The sequence below is a fragment of the Camarhynchus parvulus genome, chromosome 19 (assembly GCF_901933205.1).
Source record: "Camarhynchus parvulus chromosome 19, STF_HiC, whole genome shotgun sequence".
Classification (NCBI taxonomy): domain Eukaryota; kingdom Metazoa; phylum Chordata; class Aves; order Passeriformes; family Thraupidae; genus Camarhynchus; species Camarhynchus parvulus.
In genome coordinates this window covers 8,574,676-8,592,232 of record NC_044589.1, presented here as the reverse complement: position 1 = coordinate 8,592,232, position 17,557 = coordinate 8,574,676, and the positions used below count along the sequence as shown (strand labels likewise).

At 44.1% G+C, this 17,557-nt stretch overlaps 1 protein-coding gene across 2 annotated transcripts in view; it reads right to left on the bottom strand.

Annotated features, from left to right (window-relative positions):
* Positions 1–679: 679 nt before the first annotated feature.
* CLTC (clathrin heavy chain) overlaps positions 680–17,557 on the bottom strand; it is a 30,012-nt gene continuing 13,134 nt past the window's right edge. Inside the window, exons 8-33 of one of the 2 annotated variants that reach the window (XM_030962425.1) lie at positions 17,083–17,283; positions 16,375–16,527; positions 15,946–16,068; positions 15,625–15,762; positions 15,371–15,535; positions 15,101–15,281; positions 14,603–14,766; positions 12,827–12,952; positions 12,125–12,267; positions 11,529–11,763; positions 11,083–11,205; positions 10,843–10,988; positions 10,516–10,699; positions 9,953–10,145; positions 9,379–9,536; positions 9,035–9,199; positions 8,836–8,943; positions 8,559–8,726; positions 8,248–8,397; positions 8,021–8,152; positions 7,755–7,865; positions 6,991–7,161; positions 6,647–6,868; positions 5,565–5,585; positions 2,657–2,732; positions 680–2,120 (exon numbers count right to left, since the gene is read on the bottom strand). In XM_030962425.1, the coding sequence (XP_030818285.1) occupies positions 1,996–2,120; positions 2,657–2,732; positions 5,565–5,585; positions 6,647–6,868; positions 6,991–7,161; positions 7,755–7,865; positions 8,021–8,152; positions 8,248–8,397; positions 8,559–8,726; positions 8,836–8,943; positions 9,035–9,199; positions 9,379–9,536; positions 9,953–10,145; positions 10,516–10,699; positions 10,843–10,988; positions 11,083–11,205; positions 11,529–11,763; positions 12,125–12,267; positions 12,827–12,952; positions 14,603–14,766; positions 15,101–15,281; positions 15,371–15,535; positions 15,625–15,762; positions 15,946–16,068; positions 16,375–16,527; positions 17,083–17,283 (3,882 nt within the window). In that variant the 3' untranslated portion in view covers positions 680–1,995. The remainder of the gene's footprint in view (positions 2,121–2,656; positions 2,733–5,564; positions 5,586–6,646; positions 6,869–6,990; positions 7,162–7,754; positions 7,866–8,020; positions 8,153–8,247; positions 8,398–8,558; positions 8,727–8,835; positions 8,944–9,034; positions 9,200–9,378; positions 9,537–9,952; positions 10,146–10,515; positions 10,700–10,842; positions 10,989–11,082; positions 11,206–11,528; positions 11,764–12,124; positions 12,268–12,826; positions 12,953–14,602; positions 14,767–15,100; positions 15,282–15,370; positions 15,536–15,624; positions 15,763–15,945; positions 16,069–16,374; positions 16,528–17,082; positions 17,284–17,557) is intronic. The other variant, XM_030962426.1, reaches the window with a different exon arrangement.

Sequence of the window (17,557 nt, the reverse complement as noted above, 5' to 3'; positions counted from 1 at the left end):
GTCTGTGCAGCTCCTACATGTGCAAAAATGTGCAGTTAAGCCAAGGTGTGGGGAGTTACTGTCCATATAAACAACTGGGCACTCAGGGACAGGCTTAAATCCTGGTTTTCTTGGGATTAACAGGCACTCCTGCGTTTAAGATACTACTGCACAGTTCAGAGCACCTTGGGGGTTCCAGGAAATTCTACTGGAAATTTGTGAGAGTTTTGCTGTTAAGCCCCTTTGCCAACCTCTCAGCCACGTGCTCCAGCTGAGTGTTGTGAACCAGTCTGGAGGAGAGGGAACGGGATTCATCTCCATCTCCACAGACCCAGAGGGAATGGCAGAGGGGCTGAAATGCCAATAAACACAGAGGATGGAAATGTTTTCATGCTGCACCTCTTACTTGGAGGCAGAATCCTTTTCAGAGACTCACTGCAGACTTTACTCCACCTCTGCTGACCATGGAGAGCCTGGGGCAGGTGAGCCCCTGCCAGCCCCACTCAGTGGAAGTGCTGCAGTGCCCAGCCCCAGGATCACAGCACACAGCTGTGGAGGTCACAGGAGGAACAGGGAGTGGGGATCTGGATCCTGATGCCCAGAGGGGCTCCTGGTTAAGGAACAGGAGCTCCTAGAGCTGTTGGAAATCTGGCCAGTGCTGTCAGACTCGTTACACTCAAATATGACAGTATTCATAAAGAAACATTTAAGTCAATTTTATTTGAAGCTAAATATGTTTAAGGCAATTTACATACCTAGAACATGATCTCAATTGAACTGGCACACCCTACTACAATCCTAATGTATCATCTGGTCGAATATGCTGGAGTTGACCACAGTGCAGCCAACTGGTGAAAAGTGCTATTTTCTTCTCTCTGCCATAATCTCTCTCTAGAAAAAACATTACATATTTTCCTGTATTGTCCCCTCAGTGCAAGACCCCACTACTGGTCCCCATTGCTGCTCTGCTGCTGGCCCCTCTGACCCCTGGCTGCACACACCTGCATTGCCCCCCACTACCAGCACTGGAATACTTGGTTTGAGTCCAAAGGTCCTTTTTTTGAAGACAGTAAAGTGAAGCTACCACTATGCAGCATGTCCACAGTCCAGTAATTTATTTTTAAATTGCGTAATTTCAAATTGCACAAACAAAACTGAACAGCAATATGCTTGAATTCTCTCTTCTGTACACTCAAAACAGTGATCTAAAACACCACAATATCCAACATACACAAACCTCAGGGCAGGGTTAGTAAATACACAGATTGGAATCATGGTGCTCTGTTCCTGAATGGAATGTCCCACAAAAGCACAGGATACAGCACAACATAAGGTCATCTGTTACATATGGAGTGAGCAAAAAGACACTAGCATTTTCTATATGCATAACTGGAAAAACCTGCATAGGTTAAGGGAAGAAAAAAGAAAAACAAAAAAACAAAACCCAAAACTTTTACTCATTTTAAGTCAGGCAAGGTTGTCTGTACGCATTTTAAATTCTTTTAGAGCTATGCAATCCAGCCCAGGGAGGATATGCTGATTAGTGTTGTCTCTTGTCAGCAGTCTTGCAAGGTCAAATACAAGTATCTTGGCTTTAGCTTTCTCCAAATATACAGTGAGATTTAAATGCATTTAGAATAGACAGTACATACCGTAAGCTGCTCACATACAATGAAATTAAGATTCAATATTAGAGTGTAACACTATAGAGTGCAAATCAGAATCTTCACAATAGACTTAATGGTAATAAGCAGTCCTGCAAAAGCCCACTTTGAACAAAGTCGTTTAAACTATTCCCCTTCTGAAAGTAAAAGTCTAAATGGACATGGAATGTGAAAAAGATTTAACAGAAGTGATTCAAATCGTTCGCGCTAGAAAAAACAGTCCTTCATGAAATAAAGGTTACAAGAACACGAGGCAGAACTCTTTGCTTTTCCCTGTTATGAGTTAAAGCGGGGAGGGACGGTGGAGTTTCAGTAAGAAAAGTTGCTGCTCCAGGCTGGCTTGTGCTGCATCTCACATGCTGTAGCCGAAGCCGGGCTGCGGCTGCCCGTACGGAGGGGCCGTGTAGCCATAGCCAAAAGGTGCCTGCGGAGGAACTGCCACGCTGGGTCCTGCTGTCAGCATCAGCTGGGGCTGGCCTGCAACACACAACGGGCATCTTACTCCTTCTCAACTGAGAAATCACCCTGCTGAATGCCTGAAAGTTTTCAGGAGGTTATTTTCTATGTTTCACCCTGCTGACCTGGACTGGGCTTCTTTGGGGCCAGAACGGGTAAAAACCTCAGGGCACAACACATGACTAAAAATACTACAGTGAAGAAACTCTTACTAGAATAACCTGGACATAAAGAAAATACCCAATATAAAGTAGGTATAAATATGCTTTAGATATAAAGCATATTGCACAAGATGCAAATAACCCCTCGCTGGAAGTCTGGAATGGCACAGCTCCTGTACGCCTTTCCTTAAGGACAACCTTCAATCCTGCAGTCCACAGCCCACCTGAGCAGCCACAGCACTTATCTAGTATTTTGGAACACATTCCTTAAGGCTTGATTTCACATGGAGAATGTTCCCATTTCCCAGGACTTTCTCAGGAAAAAAAAAAAAGATTAGAAAAGGCTTGTTTAAAAAGTGAAGTATGTAATTGATAACACACAAACTAAAACATTACCATAAACAATAGGTTGTGTTTCTGTAGCTTGCTCCTCTTCCTTTCTCAAAGACTCTGATGCATCCAGTTTATCCACCTGGAATTGAGACCAACAATTAAAGAAATCTCCTCTAAAACAGGTACTTACTCGTGGCAGAGAAGTGGAAAAGCCTTAGTGGTATGTCAACACCCATCAAGAAAAGGAGACCATTTACAAGTTAGGATCAATTCAAGTAGCAATGTTGGTACTGGTGCAGTCAAGATTGTCTGTTTCCTGAGCAAAATCCCTCACTGAGGGATTTTCAACTACTTTGAAAGCTCACTCCAGGCTGAAGCTTTGTACAAAAGGTTCTGGACTGGACTCAGACTCAGATTTGAGCTCAGTCTCAACTGGAGACCTCTGGCCTTGGAACAATTGCCAAGATTAATGCCCAGACCTGGAGAAGTTTCCCTGGAGGTGACATTGAGGCAAAGTTATCTGGTTTGTATTTGGATAGAGCAGACTGCAATAGCATCCGACATGTCACTTGAGCCTCAAGATTTCACTTTCCAAACCCATTCACTCATGCAATTTAAGTTCAAATGCAGAGAATGCATGTGTATAAGACTTGCTTTTTCCACTCCAGAACTGTGTGGCAGTCAGCCTAAACCCACAGATACTCCAATTCTTCCAGCTTTACACACAGTAACAGACAAGCCTGGCCAGCTTCACTGATGCACTGCGAGTGCAATGGTGCTGTTTGCCCACCCCTACAGACAGGCAAGAGAAGGAACTTCTGTAGTGAATTATTGCTCATTTCTAAGATCCAAGGGAACTCCGCATTTCTACAGTCTAAGGCAGGCCCTGAAACTAACACCACAAAATGAGGTATTGGTATTTTACCTGGGAGATAAGACTTAGAACAAAGTCAGGGATAATCATGCCAATTAATTTGAAAGACAATAATACAAGATTAATGTTTCATTTCATCTGTGTCCTTAAAAAAGGAGTTTGAAGGTTTCCTGCACTTACACAGGGTCAGTGTTATTTATTCAGCTACAACATTCACAAGTGAGTTTTGAGCTGAACTATGCTACATGAGCAAATATCTGCTGGCAGCTCCAAGAGCTGTGAGCTCCTCTTTCAGCTGTGAGTCCCAATGTGTGTTCCATAAACCTGTTCCTCTGTAACCTCAAGCTGAGGCACAACTCCAGGGAGTGGCAGAAGTCCTGAGCTGGAGTTCCCTCAGTGGCTGGGCTTCCATGGCCAGCCTGGTGCTTGCCTCCCACAGTATCTGGCTTGCAGCTGCCAAAGTGCACGGGATCCTATCCAATGCTCCAAGACTCATTTCCAGACACCGTGCTGGGAACTGCACTGCTTTTAACTCAAAACAGCAACACACTGAACACACAAGCACAAGTTTAGAGATGCAAATCCAAGGAGAATGTGCAGAGTTTGCTACTAAGCAGAGGCATTTGGCTTACTCACACTTGGAAAGCCTCCAGCCCAGGACATTCAATGCATTTTGGAGCCAGTTTTGATGCCTCCCCTCAGAGCTGAACAAATACTGACAAGAACAAGCGCAAGTTTGAAACCAGCCCTCAGGATGGTTCTTACACCACTTGCTCGAGCATCACCAGCTTCAGGGCCCTACACTTGGAGCAAGATTGACTGAAAGGCTTTTCCACAGGGACTGCAATAAGCTGCAGAGGAAAAGTAACATGCATTCAATGTTATCGTGTTATGTGTGCATGAAAAAGAGGCAAAAGTACTGAAGCACGAGTGAGGTCTGAAGATGACTGCCATACAGGCTCCCCCCAAAAAACCACACGCAGCCCACAGCAATGCCTTGGAGCTTCAGGAGTAGTGGGATGTAATTGCAATGACTGCTACACATGCGTAGTTTATGCAAACACTGCAGTTCAATTACCTTTTTTCACACACACGCTCTCCTACTTTCCTTACTAGCTGCTGAAGGACCTTACACTACGTGTCTTAGGTTAGCCTTGAGTTCCAGTGGTGTCTTTACAACCAGCAGTTTTTGCATTTAGTCCATCTTCAAAGCTGTCTGTCAACTTTGGTTTGCCCTTTGCTGAACCACATTAATGGAAAACTCCTGCAAGGGCTGACTCCTGGGCTCAGGAGGATGACAGTGGCATTTGTAGGGAAGCAGATGGACAGAAAACCTTGGATTGCCCTTCTGAAGGTCAAAGTTACATAGCAAAAGGCAAGCCCTGGAGTAGCCTCAGAAGAGCAATAAGCATTACCATTTTTATATATATATTTTTTAATGAGGTAGCAAAAGAGGTTTAGTGAAGCTGAAGAGCTTGGAGGTCTTTTTTTGGACAACTACTAGAAATTTACTATAGGGAGGAGAACCACAGACTTGTAACAGCTGAAGTTTTAAGTTGCTACATGAACTAGAGCACTGTGTGGATTAATCAGCACCATGAGAACTGACACCTGAGTGAGGAAGAGTCCCTCTGGAGCAGCCAGTATCTACTCTGCCTACGGTCAGCGCACATTAGTCATGGTCCAGAGATCAGGAACTGGATCACAGCCCTTCAACTAGCAAATGCCAGACTGATTTAGGGATTCACAGACTTATGTCTTATTGTAGGAGGTTGTTCCAGTCAGATTGGCTGTCAAATAATAGCATTTGTGTAAGTATTTGTGTGTTGTTTCAATTGCAGGCTGACTGTGATCCAACTGATCGCCTGTATGCCCTTCCTGAGGATCTATTAGCTTATTAGTAGCAAATGAATCTACTTTTCTCCTACAGCACTAGCTAGTGAAAGTTAAAACAATTTGCAAATGCTTTAGTGATATTTTGTTTGGGGAAAAAGCAGTAGCAGCAGTGTAGTAAACATAGGAAAGAAAAAAACTCATGCAGAATCCTTAGACTTAGTCCTCCAGACTTAAAGATGGAAAACAAGAATCAACTTTCACCTTTTCCTTTATTGCATCAACCTGCAAAGGAATTCAGAAGGTGCAGCTTAGAAAAATCAAATTCCATATTTAGCATATAAAAAGGTAGAAACAAAAGCGTCAGGGAAGAAATAATTAAGGTACAGGCTAGTAAAAACAAAAGTACACCAGAAGTATCTGCTTTAGAAAGGCAGCTCTGCTTCTTGCTGGCTCTTATTCATTAGCTACACCAAAGCTACATCCTAATCCTTTATCAGATCAGGAAATCTTTATCTTTAAGAATCTACTACTCCCACCAAAGGCATGGTTTTAGCTTGGTGCAGGCATCTCTGACAAACAGTCGTATTGCTCAGCCCACCTCCCCCAAAACAGCATTTCAGGCTGGCTATAGAACTACAGATAGTTCTGCCTTTACAAAGAACAGCCAGGCAAACTGCTGGACAAACAGGCACCTTAGTCTTCACTGACTGCATGAAAGTAAAAGCTGAACTCAAGCTTGGAAAGGTCTTAATCATTAAGCCATTTACACCACTTCACTGGAAGATACTCCAAAAGCTTCATCTAGGAAAATCTTGCTAGTGACAGTTGGATTTAACTCAAGTCTGTTCAAGTCTGTCAGAGCATTACCAAGTAGTTCCCCCCTCCTGAGTCACTTCAAATAAGAGTTGAATCATAATTAGTGCCATTATGTGTCAGAGCCACATTTTAGAGTTAAATGCATAGCAGAAGAAGTTATCTCTAGGTCTAGCTGTAAAGCTGTTTTAGTATACAGTCTAAAATTTAGTTAAAGCTTGATCCCAGCTGGGATTCCTGACTGACACAGCACAGGAAATGCCTGGAGCCTGGAACTACTTTAGACACTGCCCAGGGTCAGGCAAATACTACTGATGTAGGTTCTGTAATTGGTAGAGGGTGAAGCCTGCAAGTGTTTCAGCCTCTTAGAGGGCGAAGTCTCTCCCCAGATGGACTGAAAAGTAAGTGTGGACATGGACAGACAGACATTGGACAAAGCCCAAACCAATGTTAGTAGCAAGCAGACAGTCTCAAGGCATTCACCACAGTGACTAACAAGCTCTGGGTGTTGGAGGGGCACCTGCTCTTACCTTGGTCAAGTATTCCTTCATGACCTGGATAAAGTATGGCATGGCAAAGTCCATAATGTTGTGCCTCCACGCTGTTTCCAAGACAACATCCGGCCTTAGGAGATCGTAGCAGGTGAAGAGACAAGCACCAAAGCATTCCCTCTTGTTCTCCTGCAGGAACCACTGCAGCAGCTCTTCTGCCAGCTCAGTATCTTTGGATTCAGAAGCGTACTGCATGGCATCCTGCAACGGGACAGAGCCTCAGCCTCGGGGGACACAACAACCCACAAGGGGCTGTTAACCAAGAGCCAACAAGCCAGAACCAACAAGGCAGAGCTGTAAAGCTGCCCTGGGTGCTGCCTCACCTTGTAGAGCCTGTCCTTCTTGCAGAGCTCCACGCTCTGTTTCCAGCGGTTGTTGCCTTTGAAGAGATAGGCGGCGATCCTCCGGAACTCTATTAGCTCGTGCTTCTCCAAACGTTGGGCAAGAGAAATGTTGTCAAAGTTGTCATAAGCATCTATAGAAGTCCTAAGAGCCTGAGTGAAGCAGAAAAAAAAAGTCACACCTCAGATGTACAACTGCACCCACAAAATGCAAGTATTTTCCATTAGTTCTGTATTCCTGCTTGTAGGAAGATAAAGTATTCCAGCCAGACCTGCAGAGATCTGCTATTCTATTTGAGAAGCTGCTGTTTGACACAAATGGAGTTTAGATGTTTCAGTCAGTATTCTTCAGTAGGTTAAGAGCGTCTGAAAACCAGGCAGCTGTTCTCTGAAAACAGCAAAACAGCCAGACATCACAACTGTTTGCCTCTTCAGTGAGTCCTTCTGGTAGCATCCAGTGTTTGTTTGCCTTATGAGCTGTCACACTCAAAACACAGCCACTCTATCCCCAATAGGAATGACACAAAATGCTCTCAGAAAGCCACTAACACTTTTCCACTTAATCCATCACTCCTCATCACTAATTCCCTTTAAAGCTGGAGAACATACACTTCAGGAATTAAAGTTAACAACAAGCAGGTAAAAACTACTGAAAATGAGAAAGAAAACTGTGTGTTTCTACACATTAAACAAAGGCTGAGAATACGAGGTAAATCCAGAGTTAAGTGCTTCAAGACAAGACATACCTGGTAATCTTCTTCAATAATGAAGAGGTTGTTGAGGGACTCATTGACTGATTTGTTGTTGTGATTTTGAACAGAGCGCAGGTAAGGCTTAACCAGGGGCAGCTGTTTAACCTTCAAGGAATCAGAGAGATACATTTAAGTCAGTTTTTGTGGAAGTCTCTTAGCATCCTCCCTGGCAGGCAGGGAAGTAGCTAAGCATTTTTAAATGCTACTACAGCTCAATGCTTTCCCAGCTTTTGTTTTCATCTGGATAGCAGGAAAATTACCTTTGTGAAGAACGTGACAGCACGAGTGTGGTCAAGCCGAGGGGACAACACCATCAGCAGATCATTGAGCAGCAGAGGCTTAAATTCCAAATAGAATTGAACTGCCTTGTAGTACAGCTCCACATTGGCCACCTAGAGAGAAGTAAAGATGCATGTTCATAGCAGGAGTTCGATTGTGGGGAAACCCAAATGAAAACCAGACATCACTTTCACCAGGAAAGCAATACCTTAGTGATGATATCTTTGAACTGGCCTTCTTTCCAAGCATCTGTTGGGTGATTCATCATTGTGATTATGGCATTATCATATTCTTCATACTTATCATACAGGAACACCAGTTCAGCCCAGAGGTGGGCTTGTTCTGCAGCTCTCAGAACCTAAGCAAAAGGCAGAATTAGCAATATTTGTTAACTAGAATTTCCATCAGTGCTCAGGCTTTAGTGCCATTAATAACCTCAGGAGCTGCTCGTGCAAAAGGTGGGTACAGACAGCCCAAAAAGGTGTGTTTTCAGCTAAATGTAAAGCCTCAGACATTCACCTTGGGAATGTTGACTCTGGACCAGAACAGCTCCAAGTGTTCCCTCATCTTCTGTGGCTTGAACTTGGAATAGAGAATTGCCAGCTCTGTGAACATCCCCATGTGTGCTCGCTCCAGCCCAAGTGCTGCTTCCAACATAGTGATCAGCTCTTCAAAGTACCCACGATCCTTAGAGACACACACAGAGACATTTCACATCAGAAACCATCCAGAATCCCAAATTTTGACAGGGTTGCCATGACAGAACTGACTGTACAACAGGAGTCAGCCTAATTACCTGGTAATAGTTGATTAGCTCTTCCAGCTCATCTGCATGCACTACAATATGGAGCCCACACAGCTGAGCCAGGCGGAATTCTTTTCCATCCACACAAGCAAAGCAGACCTGGAATTGAGAGTTGTGCAACTGCTTAGAACCAAGGCTTCTGAGCAGGCCCCAGCTTTGAGGTCCCTGAGCTCAGGGGCAGTAAATTCACCTCTTTCCACGTGCGAGTGCTGTTGGCTTTGCGAGCGCCGTCCACAGCTGCCTGGTACTCGCCCAGGTGCACCAAGGTTGAGGCCAAGCGGCCGAAGTTGGACACGTTGTTGTACAAGAGCTTGGCTGCTTCATACATCTTCTCATCATAGCAGCGATCACCAACCTGGGGCAGAGCACAGCCAGGTTATTCCTGCACGTTTTCAGCCAGTGGTTTACATTAAATGTGTGGCATTCAAGCCCTTGTCAAATGGATTTAAAGGCCAAGATCTATGTGTATATCCAAAGAGACAAAATTTTCAACGCCCATCTGTGAGTCAGCAAAACAAAGTCAGTCCTGCTCACCTGCTGGATATGTGCATTGTTGGGGCCATTGATGAACTCCTCTAGCTCTGCCAGGCGGTTTGTTTTAGCAAGAGCAAAGATTAATTCTGTTTCCACATACGACTCCCGGGCCTTCTTGCGTGCCATCTGCAGATACTTCACCAGTTCTTCCCAGTTTCCTATGGAAAGGAGTTCAGAATATTTATTTCACACCATTGGGGACACTTGTGCTTAACTTAATCAGCTGAACCAAATTTTGACATATTTCTACAGCCCCAACAATCAACAATCTTCACACTGCTCATTAGGCATTAATCAAATCATCTTAGAATGGGCCTAACTAAAATCTTATATAACTTCATACAAAGACTCTGAAAGAAGTCTTCAGCTAGCTAAAGAAGGAAATTACAGGCCACTGATTATCTGCAGATGGAATACACTATCTTTTCCCATTCTTATTTAGTGCAGTCCTTGAAGGGCCAGATTCTTCTACTTGCATCAAGATACAGGTCTGGCACAACTGCAGTTTGAGCAGACCAGGCAAAAGAGCTCAGCAACATCAACAGCCAAGATGTAAACCAAACTTAAATCATACCACTGGCATTAGCAGCTTGAACAACTTCCATGTATGAGGAAGGATCATCAGCTTTGATGTAGGAGTCAATTGCTTCCTTCACCATCCCCTTCTGGAGCTGTGCTTTGGCCAGCTGGCTCCACACTGCAGGTTCATTGCAGCGCTCGGCAAACTCGTACGCACGGTCCAGGTTCCCAATGTGCTCTATCAACACCTGGGGAAAGGATAACCATCATCAGCCACTCTCAGAAAGGTCACTTCTACAACACACTAAGCTGGGGTTTATCTAAGCTCCTCAATGGATCCACAGCTTGTAAAAGAGAGGGACTAACTCCATACAACCCACATAGCGTGAGTGATTTTAGGCTTACAAAGTTTGAATAAACAAATGTTGTTTAGGTTTGAGGACACTTGGATCCTTAAGTGCAAAAGTTAAAACTCATCTATTTTCACAGAAACAGAGTCAGTTCTGCAAGAAAAGACACTGAGCAGCTTTGGGCACTTTACTAATTGGTGTTAAGCACCAGCAAAGTCCTTGTGTGGGGATGCACAGGGAGTTTTTACAGCCTGAGAACTGAAGATACCTGTACAGCTGATGTGTTGACATCAAACTTCCTGAAGATAGCAAATGCCTCCTCAAAAAGCTCGTTGCTGATAGCAATATTGGCTATATCAGGGGCATCGTAGTTATCCAGGCGATTGATGTACTCCATGACACGGGTGCGGTCAGCCTTGATAGCTGTAAGGATGAGAAGGTTCTGCAGGTTCCTGAAGAGGGAAAGAAACAGTACTCATCAAATAATGATCAAGAAATTCACCTTCCCCTCTGGAGAATGTATTAGTTTATTTGCGGTTTCACATTACAGCAGTAACTCCAAAGTTTCCTGTGGCTTAGTTTTCATTTCACACACCTGTGCTCACTGAACACTGAATTATCCAGAACGATTTTCTCCAGCAGTTCAATGAGCTCATTGGGAAGATCTGCAGTCATGAAGGCCTTCACAGTGACAGAGACTTCCTCGGGGTCCTGGGTCTCTGACAGAGCAGTCTGGACAACCTGCAGGCAGAGCAAGGCATGGAGACATGAGTGATGTCAGGTTCTGCAAACCCAGTTAGGACAGGCAAGGCTGTGAATGTCCTGCTAGTTGTACCTGGTCAATCAGGGGTCTCCTGTAGGGGTTGCTTTCCAGCAGCACACTGGCCCACAGCTCGGGGTCCTTACGGCGAACTAAGTAGCGGGAGAGACTCTTGAAGAGGGAGTTCTCATTGCACACCTGGAGAAAGGCACAGCTTGCTCAGAGGGAAGGCAAGGCTATGGAGCCTACAGATGATTGTACTGTAACTCTGAACTGAGGGCAGACTGAAATCTCAGCCTTTGATACTCCATTAGTCTCCCGTTTTAGGATGGGCAGGAGAGTTTCTCATTTCTCATTAAGCTGCAGAGGGAGGTTAAACAGCCACCTCTTGTGTGTTACAAGCATGCACTTCCCACCTTAATACATTTTAAGAAATACATGCTTTTGTCCTAAATCTTTCTATGCAGCCCATGACACTGATGTTAGCAGTCAATCACGAGGCAGCAGCCTGGCATACATACATTAATCAGCTCCAGGTCACACTGTCCACGCTCGTACGCCACGCAGGCCAGATGAGGGTCCCTCTTCTCACAGTACTTGCCAACAACACGGCTGTCATAGTAGGGATTCTCACGCAGGAATCTCTCTGGGTTGTTGTTGCTGTCAATGTATATCTTGGCCAGTGCATTGTGAGTGGCAGGCTCCTCACAGCCCTCATGAATTCTTGCTTCCAGCCAGGGCAGAAGCAGCTTCAGCCTAGAAGGAATTGATTTTCATGTTAGAGGTTGAGTAAGTAAATATCCAGTTGTATGATTTCTACACTCTGGAAGCCAATCTTGGTGTAGGATAGTCAGGAACTAAACCAGAGTCATAGAGCTCTGTTTTAAGCTACATTTTGATTCATTATTATAATGGTGTAACCTTCTGACATTATGAAGAAAACACACCAAAGTTATCTGGAGAGATCCCCACATCAGGCAAGAATCAGAGCTGGTTCTCATCCAATGGCAGCTTCTGCTTGTGTCAGTATCAGCTTTAGTTGTGTGACATGCACTGATGGATGAGCAGCAAGCACTGCCAGACTGGAATTGGTAAGAGACTTGTAGAATTTTAATACCTGTTTCTTTTCTCAACCTCTGCAACAAGTTCATCAGTTGAAAATTGACCTCTCACTACAAGGATGAGGTTCTTGATCACATCTTCAGAGCAATCCACATCAAGCAGTCCCCCAATAACAACAGGCAGACGGCTGGGATTCACCTGCACAGGAGCATTTAAAGAGGTCAGGATGCTGTCAGGGAGCAAGGGCAGGCAATACTTATCCCCAGAACTCTACTTGTTAAGACTGACCCCATCTTCCCACCTTTACTCCCAACCTCTGAGGTTCTGAACAAGCTTAAAAGTCAATTCTTCAGTCAGCAGGTGTTCCCACCCCAGCCCAGTAGCTCACTTAGCTCCCACAGGAAGAGCTCCTGAGCAATCCACTTTGTCCCTGCAGGAAGGTAAAAGGAAAACTTCCCCTCCTCCCCCCTCCAAAATGTTGAGACTTAAAATCACCCCAAGAACTCCAAAGTTATTCTAGCAAGTCTTCCCCCTTCAAGTAGCACATGAATGGGAGTTACTGCTTAACCTGACTGAAGGATGAGATCTGACTCACATCAGGGCTAATTTACTGGAGGCCACTAATAATCACTTAAATGTCAGTCTCCGGTACAAATCTGTTTGCAGAATACTTAAACATGATGCCTGTAGTTGGATATGATACTGTAAAAACTGATCAATTTGACTCACTGAAGCCAAGGGGCAAGTTGTCACCTACCTTCTGTACATAAATCTCAATATATTTCTGGAGATTATTTCTATACAAATACAGCACCAAGTCGTGGACAAAGTCAAAGCGGTCGCACACAATGATGAGAGGCAGCTGGTCAGTGAGTTTAGCTTCCTAGAAAGAGAAGAGCTTTAGTAATTTGGTTTTGCTCTTGGACTTAAGCAGACAAATAATACAGTCACTTAAACTGTCAAAGCAGCTGAATTTGGAAAGCCAATCTCAACAGTCAACCAAATAATGACAGCTTGTTGTTCAGCTAATTGTTTGCAATATGTAAAGTGGGAGGACTCACACCCACTGCAGGGCGTGAGGAGCAAGAAGCTTTTTGGAGTTTAACCCTGCTCCTTTGCATGGCAGACTCTACAGAGTTTTACAACACAATACAACTATTACAAGCCTAGGCTATAGAGAATATTTTTAGTTGCCACTGGTGTTTGGTGTGCAGGATTAGCACTCTGGGATTTCAAAAGAAATTTAACCAAGACTAGATTAAGTTGTGGTTCATAATGTAAAACTTAGATACAGAATTAACTTTGAGTGCCATGTGTCATGTGCTACCTCCTAACTATGGATTTAGAGAACAGTAAGAATTAAGCTCTATAGCAGTACTACTTAAACTGCTTACCAGATTAATTATCTAAAAGCATTCCAACTTTCAGCATAAGGTTACAATGGTTACAGTACAGAAGCTTAGTCTATGTGGCAGACAGTATTCCGGATGCATATTTCAGATCACTTATTCCAACATGCACATCCCAGAATATAATCCTACATATAAATTACACTTAAGGACTTTACACAGGGAGGCCTGTACTGGGAGATTTACCTGGTACATGTCCTGCACATTCCAGACATGGAACAGCACAAAAAACAATAACTTTCATCAGGAATTTGACAGCTTGATAACATATCTTAGGTGGCTTGATCAAATGACATACCTTACACCTCGGTGACACCAGGTTAGTTTTAGAGAATTCTCTTGGGAAGAGTTTTGCCATCTTCAGATATGATCAGCAAAATCTAAGACTATGCTATGTAACCAACAAACATGAAGGCAGGAAATGTTCCCAGATAAAGTTTTCCCCTCCCACATAGTTCCTCAGGTATTTCTCAGAGTGTTGTGTTTGTCAATAAGCTCAGTACTAAGACTACAGAATCTGAACTTTGAGCACACCATCTTTCCCTACTCTCCAGCAATGCTCTGGATCAGTCAGGATATATTCCCACTGACTGGCCTCTCCCAGCAGAGCTAAACCATGGCTCATCTGGCTGAAATTTCAGTGTGTAGGAGTAAGATCAGCCCTGAACCTGAAAGCATTTATGGAATTAACTGACTCTTTTCATCTGTTGCTTCTGTAGTTGCTCAGTTGGAGTTGATTACACTATAAATAAGCATTAAGTTATCAACTCATTTGGCACTATGGGTGTTCTCAAGTTAAGCAAACTGTTTCCTATTTTATAGCAGACATTTTTAACAAGTTCTTGGTAAGCTGGTACATTTACTACAGGTTAAGAGTTCAAGCCAGATTAACCTTAGCAAGAACAGTGAGGAAGTGACCTGACATTCTCATTTTTTAGACAATATTCCAGGCTCAGACTTCATTAGGAGGTACTGTCAACATGGCAGATACCTCTGGTTTGAGGACACTTGGATCCTTAAGTGCAAAGGTTACAATTCATCTATTTTCACAGAGCTGCCTCATTTCACATGTTTCATCAGAACCCCCAACAGCCCCAGACAGTCCAGTGTTACCCAAACATTACCTTGAGGAAGTTTTTAACACGTTCTGGATCATAGCAGTTACTTTCCCTGCAGATTCTTTCCACTTCTTTAATTTGTCCTGTCTTGCATGCAGCTTGAATGTACTTGAAGTGCACATCTGGATCCTGGCTGAAGTTTACAATGGAGCCCAGGAAATAAAACAAACCTGGAGAGAAACAGTCAACACATTATTTGCTGGTCTCATTTAAAAATACAAATCCCAAAGGCTACAGAAATTTAAGGCACCCATTTTGGACAAAGGCAAAAGGCCAGCATTCTAGGTTTTTCTACAGCTCCAAACATCTTCCAGGATTTCAGAAAAACCAATTATGCAACTGAATAGTGGTATCCACCCTAAAGAGGGAAACTTGAAGGTTCAGATCTGTTTCAACACAGTTTGAGGTCTAACTACTTGAGCTCATTATGGCTTTCTAGATTTCAGCACACAGACATCTGTAACGAGGTGAGCACCAGCTCCTCTTGCAGAAGTACACAGTTACCTTCAAAGCTCTTGAAGGACTCAAAGAGCTCAATGAGTGACTGTGTTGACAGCTGTTCATGGTATTTGGAAGCCACCTGGACACAGATCTGCAGGTTCTGACGGATGTTAGCAGACAGCATCGCACGCAGACATTCCAGAGAGTCTTCTACTGATAAGGACCCAAAATAATTCACTAACCACTGCAAAGACACACAAGGCATTTTAGACCTGAGCAGAAGAGCAGTAATTACAGGCTGGATTTGCAGGTGCAGGGTGTTTGATGCCTTACCTCAGGGTTGAGGAGGTGAGTGTGAACCACCGCACGCTTGATGTCGTAGAGGTCTGTGAAGTGCTCGAGTGCTCTCTGCAGCAAACCAGCCTTCTCACACAGCTGAGCTATGTGAGCCCGGTCATAGTGAGTAAACATTTGGTTTCCCAGGATGGCATCTGCAACCTAGAAGGAACAGGGAACATTTTCACTCAGTTCCTGAGCACCCCCAGCAGTGTTTGCCATGTCCAGCTCCAGGAGGCCTGAGCAGGTACCTGAGGGGCGTGCATGAGGTTCATCTCAAGTAAACGTGTTTGCAGGGGACCTTCTGAGGGACGATTATTCTTCAGTGCATCCAGCAGAAAGGCTGTACATTGCTGGATTAAATTATATTCCATAAAGACATCCACAATCTGAAAAAAAAAAAAAAAAAAGGAAAGAAATTTAGGTTTTTGATTAAGAACTGGAAGTATATTTAAGCATCAATGCAGCTTCCAAAGCTAAATCCAAACTCATTGCTCTGATGGTTTGAGCAGGGCTCCTCTGATCAATTTAATGCTTTGAAGTCAACATTTCACAGCAATAAAGTTATTTACCTGTGTTATATCTGCAAGAGGCTCTTCATCTTGAACGAGCATTTGTGCAAACTGCTGTCCTTGATCAGGGCTGATTCTCATTACATTCCTCAGCAAAAAAATCCAGTCTGGAGTATAACCAACCTGAGAAGATGATGGAAAGTGAGAACTCAGCAAGAGCACACACCTTGTTAAATACAGAGCTCAGTCAAAGCTACTGTCAGGAGATTACACAACCCAGCCAGGATTTCCTCTTTTGGAAAAGGCTACATGGGGAAGTAGGGAAAGACCCATGTATGAAATCTAACAGGAACTATTCACAAAACACTTGGGGCAAAAGTAAATACTATTCAGGCTCTCAGATTCCCCACAGTTACTTCTAGCTACTTTGGAACATGCACTAGTTATTATTAAATACAGGATAGATAGAGCAATTAAATTTTCTCTCACCTTCTTAGCATACAAAACAATCTTCTGGACTTGTCCTGTTTCAGCAAAACACTGGATGACCTTGTTTGGAACGTTGGCTCTCAGATAGACACTAAGTGCTAGTGTGGGATCCACAGATTTCACAAGGTCTCCCAGCTCCTCCGAGCACTCCAGCTGCTCAGAAACAGAAATGCAGTCAGCCCACCCTGACAGTGCCATGCTGAGATGCACTACCACCCTCTTCCTCATTTCCCTTCCTTTTGGACTTTAAAAAATTAAGGCCCAGCTTGACAGCCTGAGCTGACTCTCCCAGCTGGGCTCTAGTAGGCTCAGCTCCTCATGCTCTACAGCAGTCCAATGAATTTTCAGAGCCAGAACTGGGTGACACATTGTACCAGCAGGTTTCTCCAATTAATTACACAGCTGCAACCACAGCTCACAGCACTTGCAGTCAGTATCCAAAGGACTGGTTTGGCAAAGCCCAGCAGCAGCTCAGAGCTTTCCAGGCTCTGCACATCCTGCTGTGATTTTAAATGCAGAATGAGTGAGAATTTGATCAATTCTCTTGCAGTAGTTTGAGTCATAGTGACAGGTAGAGTGAGCACCTATTGCTCAGCTATTTGCTGTCACTGCTGAGCTCCCAGATGAATTTTCTTGGGAAGGGGGGAGGCCGTCAGGCAGTGCTGTTCCTTCCCCCCACAGCTCTGAAAGTATCAACCCCAAACTCACCTTATCTTCTTTTAACCATTTTTCCAGGAGCTGCTTGCGGCCCTGCTGGAGCACTGGTCTGCAGAGCTCCAGTGACTCATACTTGTTCAGCTGCCCTTGGTCCAGCAGAATGCCAAAATACTGCAGGAGAGGGGAAGTCTGCCCTGGCTGAGCTGGAACACTCTGGAACCGGCGTATGGTGTCTGGAGTACGCAGGATTCCCTGCCAGACAGAGAGAGAGAGATCCACTTCAATTTTCTTTTCTGCTGTTGTGGCTTGGCAAGAGTTTCTCCAGGAAGCTGGAGGTAATGTCACTGTAGCTGTCACAAGCATTTCTGTGTTTTGCCAGCCCAGAATGTCAGAGGCAATATGGCTGAACACCAGCTCAGACATTGAGATGCTTTGACAGAAAATGTGCTATAATAACCCATTACTTTATTTCAGTAGCAATGCAGATTTAAGTTCAGAATTAGGACATGCTTGGCCTTGCAAGCAA